Consider the following 12,204-nt stretch of genomic DNA (forward strand, 5'->3'; position numbering starts at 1 on the left):
CTTCTGAATGTAGCCCAGGACAGGGTCTGTCTTATTTGCAGTCTTCAAACTGGGTATATAAAAGCTGTGCGCTTCGCATTTAGGATCTTGCCTTGAGTGGTGTGCTCACAGTCAATAGAAAGCTTGTGATGGAACAAGAACCTCATGCTTTTGTACTGTTGTTTTCAGAACACATTAGCATAGTTAATATGTTTTAAAATATTAAATCATAAATACATAATATTGTTTCACTTAGGAACTACTTAGGAAACTACTATGCCTTGTCTTTTTTTCCCCATCAAATAGTTTATGAAAGAGCTGTGGTAATTCATATATACTCAGTAAAGCTCATGCCTGTACTTTTAAGCCTTTGTGGTATAGCCTTTTTACCTTGATGAAGATTTCACAAGAAATAATTCTGGGGAGGTGTTCTGGATTGCTTTCTATTTATAAACATAAACGGTAATTATACCATACATTTGTGTAATATTTCAAAGGTATATTTAAATATTAAGAAGAGTATTACGAATTTGGTGTGATTAATTAAATTATGGACTCTTCTAGAATTGCCAAAATAAAAAATATTATAAATCTGTGACCATGATTCTATGAACAGATCTCTGACTTAAATCTATCAGCACTGCTACACAAAACACTGATACACTATGGCTCTGATACACAAAACATTGTTAGATTTGCATACGTATATCTAGTATACAACAACATGGGGATTGTTAAATCAGTTTTAACCTATGCTTTGTTTTAGTGCAGTGATACAAATATTGCTTTAACTGCAGCAGATGTTCTCCATGATTCATAAGTTAACGCTTTTATTTTTCATCACATGATGCTCAGATCTATTGTTCTACAACAGTTGTGTTTTATTTTCAAAAATAACTTAGCAAAGGTGTCATCCCTCATCCATCTGTGTCTGAACTCAGTCAACACTGGTCAGAATCTAGACCAAGTAAAATCCATCACATATCTTAGTCTTATTGGGAAAGACAATAGAATTTCTCATGTGTACAAGATTTCATTACTAACCAAATTTAATTCACATTTGATAGTATGTGATATCTTTTATATAAATGTGTCTGGATTACTTTGGACAGACAGAACTTAACCATTTTGGTGTCATTGCCATTTTGTACTTTGTTATCAAAACATATGTCATTTTTGTATGGTAAGAATATATAATGTCAGAAATGTGAGTTTATTATGATAGCAGAAATCACCTGGACCAAAGTTTACCATAAATAATACTATTAACAGTTATCTTTTGTTTAAGGTAGTATCAGACTAAAGATGATGAAGAAAGTGATAGTGTTTGACACAATGTTCTTAATTCATGTTATTGATTTATTCCTGAAGTACAAAGATCTCATTCATCTTTGGTATATCTCTTTGTCCTGTGATGTCTCTAATTCATAAAATTCAGCTTCTTGAAAGTTAAATAGAAGTCAAACCGATAAAGAAATTCTGACTGCTGAATTGCAAAATTAGTTCAGACAGAGTGTTTTGAAATATGCTGCAATATTAAGATGTGTATGAAGCCTAATGTTGCACAACATACTGTTGGGGGATCAAATCCCAGTGCTTGATCATGGGGCGGGGGGGAGATGGGTGCATGTTAAGGGCTCTTTTTTTATGTCATAAATCTGTATTTCTGAATAAAAGAACCCAAGTTTATATAAATATTGTTAATAACATCTCTTTCTGCAACACAGATACAATGGCAGAAAGAAGTGCCCTAAGAGAACATGTGTATCCCAAGCTGAGAGAATTCTGCAGGGAAAACTATGGATTGGAATTTCAGGTAGGTTTTTTTTGTGTTGAATCTTGCATTATTTTTTCTTGAAATTAACCCTATCTAGAACAAATAACATTTTTAGGGGTAACTGGTAAAATAGAAAATTGCAACGTATGTATTTCACTTTAATTGTACTGAGTTGATGTACTTAAATTATTTTACAGGCAGATTTGAGGTAAATTCTGAATAGATGAAAACCACAGTTTTACAATGCGAGATCGCATTGATAGTACAAGCAATATGGCAACAAACTGACATCTTTCACATTAGAAACTTAATGAGAACAACTCTATTTTATATATTCAAAGAATTATAAAGAAGAAATAATGTTACATCTGAATTACCAAGTTATACTTCTAAATACTTCAGGGACTGTAGCAATCGGACAATGGGTTCAAACTTAAACAGGGGAGGTTTAGGTTAGATATAAGGAAGATGTTCTTTACTGTGAGGGTGGTGAGACACTGGAACAGGTTGCCCCAAAAACCTGTGGTTGCCCCATCCCTGGCAGCGTTCAAGGCCAGGATGGATGAGGCCTTGAGCAACCTGGTCTAGGGTGAAGCATCCCTGCCCATAGCAGGGGGGTTGGAACTAGGTGCTCTTAAGGTCCTTTCCAACCCTGACTATTCTATGATGCTATGGTTCCGTGATTCTATGAAACCGTACTTAAGTTAAAGCAACCTATTTTTAATTTTGTGTAGTCAACATTGAAGTAGCGCCATCTATATATTCACATAATTGTTATATCTACTCTACCTGTGGGTTTGTTTTCCACTGTAATGTGGAAAATAATTTAACCAGTTGAATATTGAAACTGATTACCAAAATGAATTGAATATGGAACATTTCTGTTGTGATTGTATACTATGGAATTGGCTCACTTTAATGCCAATTGTAAAATTCCCATTGCTTCATTCAGTTCAAATTTTCCTTTGTGTCATGGAAGACTTATACCCATCCACATCTTTAGTAAGAGCTAGTTGGTAATAAATTGCATTATAAGTTGCATTTAACTTAAAACACATGAGTTTGGCATCACAGTTAAAATCCCTGGTGCTTTTAAGTCAGCTATGTCCAAATTCACAGTCCTGTAAAGTCATCAAGTCCCATATATATCAGCAGGCCTGGAACTGACTCTCAGCAAAGAGAAATACATACAGCATGCTATGGTGTAAAAATGGGTTTGGGTTTTGGTTTTGGTTTTTTTTGAAAAATTCTGGTTCTACATCCTCAAGCCTTCCTCACATACTAGTATTAACCTCCTGTCTTACTGACCGCAAAAACTCAGGTCTCCAGAGTGAAGCTTATTTAGAAACAGCGAATGCCTTTTATGCAACATCCTGTTCCTCCCCGTGTATTATTCTTGGTACACATGCAGCTGGTTTTTAATCAAAATAACAAGTTCTTAAATGATGATACTTGGTTTTAATTCCCTGAGTCACTGTGGAGTTGCTGAATCTGCATGGTGGCAAATTCCAGATTGATTTTTGATTATGGCTATAAAAGAATTTTCATCTGAAGGTCCTAGCTCATCAGCTGATTGGGAAGTCCCAGCTGCAGTGGCGGATGAAAGGAATAGCAAAAGATATTTAAATAATAAAGGTTTTTTCTCCTGTTGCTACCATATGATATTAAGGGAAAATATAAACTTTATTTCTCAGTCATCTTTGAGGAGACATTTCAGTGACAGAAGGGAAATGTCTCTTCCAAGCAATCCACTGCCGAATTCTTTGTGAGACAAAACATGTCTTTCTTCAAATGGATTGTAATGTAGTCTCTGGGGGAGGAATAATTAAGTTTATTCTGGTTGATACTCATGGAAGCAAATTATTTTTTTATATAGTTTCAGCACCAAGAGCATCCTTATGTGATACGAGGTCTGAGAGACAGCTCCACTGACACATTTCTGAAAACAGCTAGGAAGCTATCACATTTGTGTGGAAGCAAAGTAGAAAAGCTTGTAAAAAACATTACCAAGGGAAAGTCGTAAAGCATTTTGGAGGAGGCTCTGAGGTAGACTTTATCAAAACATTTTTTTTTTATTTATCCATTTTATTTATCCAACACTGCCAGGGATGGAGCATTCACAACTTCCCTGGGCAGCCCATTCCAGTGCCTCACCATCCTTACAGTAAAGAACTTCTTCCTTATATCCAATCTAAACTTCCCCTGTTCAAGTTTTAACCCGTTACCCCTTGTCCTATCCCTACAGTCCCTAATGAAGAGTCCCTGCCCAGCATCCTTATAGCCCCCCTTCAGATACTGGAAGGCTGCTATGAGGTCTCCACACAGCCTTCTCTTCTCCAGGCTGAACAGCCCCAACTTTCTCAGCCTGTCTTCATACGGGAGGTGCTCCAGTCCCCTGATCATCCTCATGGCCCTCCTCTGGACTTGTTCCAACAGTTCCATGTGCTTTTTATGTTGAGGACACCAGAACTGCACACAATACTCCAGGTGAGGTCTCACAAGAGCAGAGTAGCAGGGCAGGATCACCTCCTTCGACCTGCTGGTCACACTCCTTTTGATGCAGCCCAGGGTACGGTTGGCTTTCTGGGCTGCAAGCACACACTGCTGGCTCATGTTAAATTTCTCATCAACCAACACCCCCAAGTCCTTCTCCACAGGGCTGCTCTGAATCTCTTCTCTGCCCAACCTGTAGCTGTGCCTGGGATTGCCCCGACCCAGGTGTAGGACCTTGCACTTGTCATGGTTAAACTTCATGAGGTTGGCATCAGCCCACCATACAAGTGTGTCAAGGTCCCTCTGGATGGCATTCCTTCCCTCCAGGGTATCAACCAAACCACACAGCTTGGAGTCAACGGCAAACTTGCTGAGGGTGCACTCAATCCCACTGTCCATGTCAGCGACGAAGATGTTGGACAAGACCGGTCCAACACCGATCCCCAAGGGACACCACTCGTTACTGGTCTCCAGCCGGACATTGAGCCATTGACCACAACTCTTTGCGTGCGGCCATCCAGCCAGCTCCTTACCCACCGAGTGGTCCATCCATCAAATTGATGTCTCTCCAATTTAGAGACAAGGATGTCGTGTGGGACAGTGTCAAATGCTTTGCACAAGTCCAGGTAGATGACATCAACTGCTCTACCCCTGTCCATCAGTTCTGTAGCCCCATCATAGAAGACCACCAGATTGGTCAGGCAGGATTTCCCCTTAGTGAAGCCATGCTGGCTGTCACCAAGCACCTTCTTGATTTTCATGTGCCTTAGCATGCCTTCCAGGAGAATCTGCTCCAAGATTTTGCCAGGCACGGAGGTGAGACGGACTGGTCTGTAATTCCCCGGGTCATCCATTTTCCCCTTCTTGAAAATGGGGGTTATATTTCCCTTTTTCCGGTCATTGGGAACTTCACCTGACTGCCATGATCTTTTAAATGTGATGGTCAGCGTCTTAGCGACTTCATTTGCCGGCTCCTTCAGGACCTGTGGATGGATTTCATCAGGACCCATGGACTTGTGTACGTTCAGGTTCTTAATATGGTCTCGAACCAGATCCTCTCCTACAGTGGGTCTAGGGTCTTCATTCTCACAGTCGCTGTGTCTGCCTTCCAAGACTTGGATGGTGTGGTCAGAGCCTTTGGCAGTGAAGACTGAGGCAAAGAAGTCATTCAGAACCTCAGCCTTCTCCAAATCCTGTGTAGCCAGTTCTCCTGATAGCTTCCAGAGGGGGCCTACATTCTCCCTAGTCTGTTTTTTATTCACAATGTACCTATGGAAACCCTTCCTGTTATCTTTCACATCCCTAGCCAAGTTTAATTCTAGCTGGGCCTTAGCTTTCCTAACCTGGTCCCTGGCTTCCCAGACAACATCCCTGTATTCTTCCCAGGCCACCTGTCCTTGCTTCCACCTTTTATAAGCCTTGTTTTTCCCTCTAAGTTTCCTCAGGAGCTCCTTATCCATCCAAGGAGGTCTCCTGGCCCTCCTGCTGCACTTCCTTCTAGTTGGGATGCAACACTCCTCAGCTTGTAGCAGGTGATCCTTGAATATCAGCCAAGAGTCTTGGGCCCCCCTGCCCTCTAGGGCTATATTGCATGGAACCTTACTAAGCAGGTTCCTGAAGAGGCCAAAGTCTGCTGTCTTGAAGTCCAGGGCAGTGAGCTTGCTGCACGCTCTTCTCGCTCTCCTGAGGATCTCAAATTCGAGCGTCTCATGATCGCTGCAACCAAGGCTGCCCTGGAGAGTCACATTTCCAACGAGCCCTTCCCTGTTCGTGAGCATGAGGTCAAGCATGGCACCTCTCCTTGTTGGCTCTTCTGTTACTTGCAGACGGAAGTTGTCTTCCACACAATCGAGTAACCTCCTGGATTGCTTGTGCCGGGCCGTACCGTCCTTCCAACAGATGTCAGGGTGGTTGAAGTCGCCCATGAGAACAAGGGCCTGTGAGCGTGAGGCTTTTCCTATCTGTCTGTGGAGTGCTTCATCCGCAGGTTCTCCTTGATCAGGCGGTCTGTAACAGATCCCCACAGTAATGTCTCCCATAGCTATACTCCCTTTAACCCTGACCCACAAACTCTCTGTGGACTGCTCACCTGTCCCCAGACAGAGTTCCATACTCTCCAGCCTACCCCTAACATAAATAGCAACTCCCCCTCCCCAGCTGCCGGGCCTGTCTAAAGAGCCTGTAACCTTCCATTCCAATACTCCAGTCATAGGAGCCATCCCACCATGTTTCTGTGATATCTATAACATTATAACACACAGAAAGCAGCTGCCTAGCCACTACACTATCTGCTATTCCAGGGAATTTCCTCTTAATAAAAAAAATTACAGAATTAACATGATTTTTGAACATTTAATTAAAATAGAAATTGCTTTTATGTTTCAGATGAACTTGAGCTGCACAATAAATTCATTCAATCAGTAGTTCAAATATTTTTTACTGTATGCTAAGATGCTTTAATTTTATGACTAGAATGCTTAAGCTTTATCATACATCATTCAAGTAATCGGACAGCTGAATGCGATGTGAAGTTCAGTAATGAAGTCATAGTGATAAATAACAGAAGGGAGGGAGGAAGACAGAACACTTTTTTCCTAATCAGACTGAAAGAAAAGAACAGTGAATTTTACTTTTACATCAACCCATTATTAGTTGTTATGTTAGGTCTTCAGGCTGATTCTGTTTCTCATGGAAATAGCAGAGTGCTTCCACTGTACAAATAATATTACAGCAAATTATACAAATTGTAAAAATTATATTACAAATAACAATATTGTAATATATTCATGTCACATTAATTTATTTTCTTTTTAACTATCCATTTGGACTTTCTTTTTTGTTCAAGTTACATAGATGATGTTAACAATCAATAGTAGCTTAAATGAGAGAGTAGTAGCATGTAGCCTAAGTTTTATTTCAAAAGAAATGTGTACCTATGATTTCTACTCTTTTAATTTTCCACAGTAAGAATTCAGCCTGTTAGTTAAAATGTGTAGTGAAATCACACTTCATTGCTTAATTTCTTCAAATAAGTTTAACATCCATAGTCCAGTTTCTTCCAGTTTGTTTGCAGCTAATTACCATCACAAAACCGAGTCTGTAGCTACAGATGAAAAGCTGAGCAGCAAGCTGTCTGCCATTGCATATCTATACAATCTCTGATTCTAAAGTAACAAAGACCAGCTAACAAAAGAAGTATGATAGTACAGAGTTGCACATATTATTTCTTTTGAGCCATGAACACAGGACGAGTTTATATCCTGTGGATACAAGTGACACAAGGTGTCAAGTCATGGTCTTGACTGTGATCCACAGCAAAACTTCCGTTCATTTCCATGGAGCCAGGATTTTATCAATGCTTTTGTCATTATTCTTACCTATCCATTATATACAATTTAGTAGCAAGTAAAGCCTGCACCAAATCAAGATCTTGTCATGCTAATGTCTGCAAAGAAATATTAATATAAAATGAGAGAATGTCCCAGGAGGGACTACCTGGGAGGGAAAATAAGAGACTTGAATTGTCATTCACCTAAGGAAACCCTGCCAGTCTGTGTAAAGACTGGATATAGACCTCATTGCCTTTTACTGCACTGCAGAACTGTGCTTAGCAGTACACAAAATGTTGGCAAAGTTAATTTTCAATAGGTAGAAAAGGCATATGATAAAGTAACAATGTTGCATACTGTTTTCCAGGTCATAGACCTATACTGGGGAGTTGAAGCAGATGAATGGGACAGTCCTGAGCTACAAAAGAGTCGTATGAAGCTGTTAGAAGATTGCTTGAAAAGTTCTGCAGGTCCATGTTTTGTTGTGGGTATACAAATAATGTTTTACTTTACAACAAAAATACAATGTCAGCTATCCTAACATGCATGATTCAGTAACAAATGTGTTCTTTTCTTCTTTCTAAAATATTTTATATTCCTCACTGTACATTAGTTATACTGCATCCAGATGTTTCCCTATACAGCAGATTAACAGTGATTACTCAGTGTTAATGGAGAAGAAAGAAGGATCATTCATGATCAGTCCCCATAGTGAGGTGGGTTTAGAAACCACAAGGTATGACTGTAATACTAGAACAACGGAAGTATGGACTACTTGTTTAAGGAGGCCACTGTTAATTAATTCTTGGCACTTCTTACACATGCTGGCCTAGAAGGGCGTACTTACAAAAGCACAGCAGCAGCAAAGAACTATCTGATGTGACCTGCATTTTGCTGTTTTGTATCATAAACCTAGTGTAAAATGCCTGGTATTAGAGTGTGAAAAGACTGGAGGTCAGTGACAACCTGAGGAGGCTCTGAGACTTTTTTTTTTTCTTACTCTGTCTTCTCTTTACTGTTGTCAGAACAACAGTTGCTTTTAGGATTCTTCAGTAGTCAGTAAAGCCGGCAAAAAAGATAAATTTTTACTGGCTTTTCCTATTAGACCCAAAGGAGAGACTGAACCACTTCACATCAGTGGTTTAGAAAGCTTTATATATTTATTTCAGTGTAAGAGAGATCTTTTTGTGTAGATGATCCTGTTGGTTTTCATCAAGCTCAACAGTCTTCAGCTGTTCCTTACAGCTTTTACAGCTGAAGCAGCATGAATTTATGAAGTCATGCCAAACATTGTGTATGGTTCTAGTAGTTCAAAGGCACTGGGAGTAGGCAGTGTCCTGACAGTGTCCTGCCAGGTATGCTTTCCCACCTTCCAGTTAATCACATACAATAGATTTTGCTGTCACTGATTTTGTATTAAATACACAATTCAGAGTAGTGATTTTTTTTCTCTTTCTTCTGTGCTTAGAAAGAGATATACTATATTTTAATACGAGCAGAGTTAACTTGAAAAATATTTAAAGACCAGATCAGCTCACGGTATGCTGACTGTGTTAGTTTTCACTGCACAGACCAAAAATATATGACTCTTGATAAACACATTTTCCCAGCTGCTTAAAGAGTAGCATACCTGTTTTATCTGTGAAGGGTAAGGCTGTGCTTTAACTTACTGGGCTGATTGAGATAGAGAATCTCTCTAATGAGATTCACTGTTCAGTTGTATATACTGCATATTTACAGTATCAATGCATCAAAACTAAAGAGAAGATGATTTGGGAAGAATGTGAGTTTATTTTGTGTATGAGAAGTTCTGTGCGCAAGGGAGACTTCAGCGAAAGTACAAAACCGGCCACAATGAGTAGGATTTGCTATGATCAAGAATACTTCTCTGAAAGTATATTTACATTATTCCAAAACATATTTAATTCCTTATGAGCTGCCTTGAGGCTCCATTCTTTGTGAGAAATAAATGGGGGATATACAATTATTTTTCTATGCATAGTTGTAGGAGAGTAGAAATATTAGGATAAATCTCAAGTTAAATTAACTTCTGTAAAACTCTTCACTTGTGTTTAGGAGAATAACCAACATTATTTTAAGACATAGTGCTTGCAGAGAAAAAAATAGACATCCTGCCAACATTAGATAAATACAGTTCCAGTTTCATTATAGTGCTGCAGACATACCAGAGCATACAGAGCAAGACAGACTCATTCAGTATCTGTCCATCAAGCTGAATATTTTCAAGTAGACATACCTAATCCTACTTCACTAGTTTTGTCAATTATTATACTGTTAGTATAAGTTTTACTAAATTACAAGCATTTTGATATTAATGTTTTTATTACAAGTTTTCTTGTAATAAAGTCTGAAAGCAAAACAAAAATACATTGCTTCTGTTTACTGCTGGTATACTACTGATTGTCCTCTCCATGGTCACTTGTTTATTGCAACTGGAAGGGTACTGGAAATGCTTGTAGTTTAGACACCAAAGGACATCTGCAACTCTCCTTTGACAGTTTAATTCAATGGAAAACAATTTTAAGACTATACCTTTGCTCTTCTAGATTTTATTTTCTGTATTTGCTAAGAAAATAATTTAGAAAAGGTAGATTTCTCCTCTATACTTGAAAGTAGATAATTGAACTGTAATTCCTAGAGTTGTCAGATAAGGCAGAGAAGGGTTCTGAAAAAAATCAAGTCCTTGATTTATTTTTTTTTAAATTAAGAATTTTAAAGATGCAAGGAACTGAAACCACAGAATCCCATGGGGATAGAAGGTATACAAAAGACTGCCTGCTGTGAAGGCTGGAGATCACTTCCCTCCATACCAAAGATTAGATAAAGAGCAAGCTGCAGCATGTGTTGTTCCATGTTTTTACCACACCCTTACAACCATCTCACTAGCTGTTTCATTCACCCGTTTGCCTCACTCTGTTATTTACCTTCAGAGTCCTGGGGAATGAAGGCCGTCCTCAGCACTTGACCATAAAAAGCCCAGAGCTTGGAGTGCTGAGTCTGCACTGGGTTTGATGCCATCATGACACTGTTTTTCACAAGCACACACTGGCCCAGATCTTTAGAGGGTTTGGGTAGCTTCCATCTGATGTGACTAAATTTAGTTTTCTGGGTTTATTTTTCTTCTTTCTGTCTTCCCTTTGATGAAAATCCAGTGTTGGAATAGAAGGGCATGGCGTTTTTCCTTGAGCAACACCTAGTGTCCTTAGACATGGATGTTCTAAAATCTCTGTGAAGAAGTGAAGGAAACCTGGTTGTGTTTATGCATATGTTTATGCATATTTTAGCAGCTCAGAATTTTGAAGCTGTTAAGAATTGCCTGGTGATACTGTTACTAAGGAAATCATAAATTTGAAACAGAACAAAACAGCTAACAAAGAGGTTGCAGTAAACCAATGTCTCCAATATTTCAGGTTTTCCAAATGTGGGCCAGAGTGATACCTCTCCCAATGACTATACCAGCAAAACTACAGAAATCTCTTCACGTACATTTATTTTTTTGCTCTGTTGTACCTTAGGGTGATGGAGTTTATTTCATTTACAACATAAATTGAAGATGATTCTACTCCAACAACCATAATCGGTTTTAATTTATAGTAACATAATTAAAAATGGACTTTGGCACAGCAGGCTTTGGGAAACTTCCCATTTCTTGAGAAAGTCGTATAAAATGTGCCACTTCCATTCAGCTGGCATTTTTTTAACCTTTCAATTACCGCTTTCTTAATTCAGACACAGATCTTGGATTAAATTGGACTATTCAGAATTAACTAGCAGATATGGGTTGATTTTTATAAAGTGTTTCTTTATGGCACTTTGTACCTGCGTTGTGATATCAGATGGAGAGAAATTAAAATGAGTTCTTAAATTAGTGCAGTGAATAAATTGGAAGTCCTAAGCTTTTCTTCAGATACGAAAGAACAAAATCCAAATGAACACATATCCATAAACACAAAGGAAGAAGCACTTCTGAAAAAATGGGTAATCAATTTTCCTGTGACACTGTTTTGGGAATGTATAGTCCCCCTCTTAGCTACTGCCTGAGCTCTGTCAACACTTGATCCAATTAAGGGAGAGGGGAGCTGGGGTTTTTTTGGTTAGGTTCGGTTTTTGCTGTGTAAAATCAGTGCCTACTATATGTGATCATTTAAAAACTTATAGCCTTTACTGTAGGTAAAAACATACCATGCTATTTTTGATCTGCAGAATAATTTATGAAGATTTGTTTATGAGGGAAACAGTACTAGTTCTGCAGGAAAAATACTTTCCATAAAATTTTATGCAGAAATCATACTGGTTGTCTCTGGAATCTACACGGAGAGACTGAAATGCAGTGTATTTATTAAGCTGTGAACTGCTTAAACTCTTCATTGCATAACAATACCAAAGACAAAATACATTCAGTATATCACTGTAACCTTTACATTTTGTTGACTTGTGTTTCCTAGTAAATTCATAAGAGAAGGCAATATAAACAGGATGGTAGAGTGGCAATAAAGGTTATATTATCATCCCACAGCTGATTATGAACAGGATTTATCTGCTGTGGACCTAGTCTCAATATCTTTAACAACTAACAGAAAGATATAGGTACCTCCAACAATATCT

The 12,204-nt window shown here is 38.7% G+C and overlaps 1 protein-coding gene across 2 annotated transcripts in view; it reads left to right on the top strand.

Moving 5' to 3' along the window:
- Positions 1–12,204, top strand: part of NWD2 (NACHT and WD repeat domain containing 2) — a 59,935-nt gene that overhangs the window by 21,241 nt on the left and 26,490 nt on the right. The window contains exons 2-3 of one of the 2 annotated variants that reach the window (XM_062618780.1): positions 1,707–1,795; positions 7,946–8,062. In XM_062618780.1, coding sequence (XP_062474764.1) covers positions 1,707–1,795; positions 7,946–8,062 — 206 coding nt within the window. Of the gene's footprint in view, positions 1–1,706; positions 1,796–7,939; positions 8,063–12,204 lie in introns of those variants that run through there. The other variant, XM_062618781.1, reaches the window with a different exon arrangement.

The sequence above is a fragment of the Pezoporus occidentalis genome, unplaced genomic scaffold, assembly GCF_034315485.1.
Source record: "Pezoporus occidentalis ecotype Australia unplaced genomic scaffold, CSIRO_AGI_Poc_V1 ctg203, whole genome shotgun sequence".
NCBI lineage: Eukaryota > Metazoa > Chordata > Aves > Psittaciformes > Psittacidae > Pezoporus > Pezoporus occidentalis.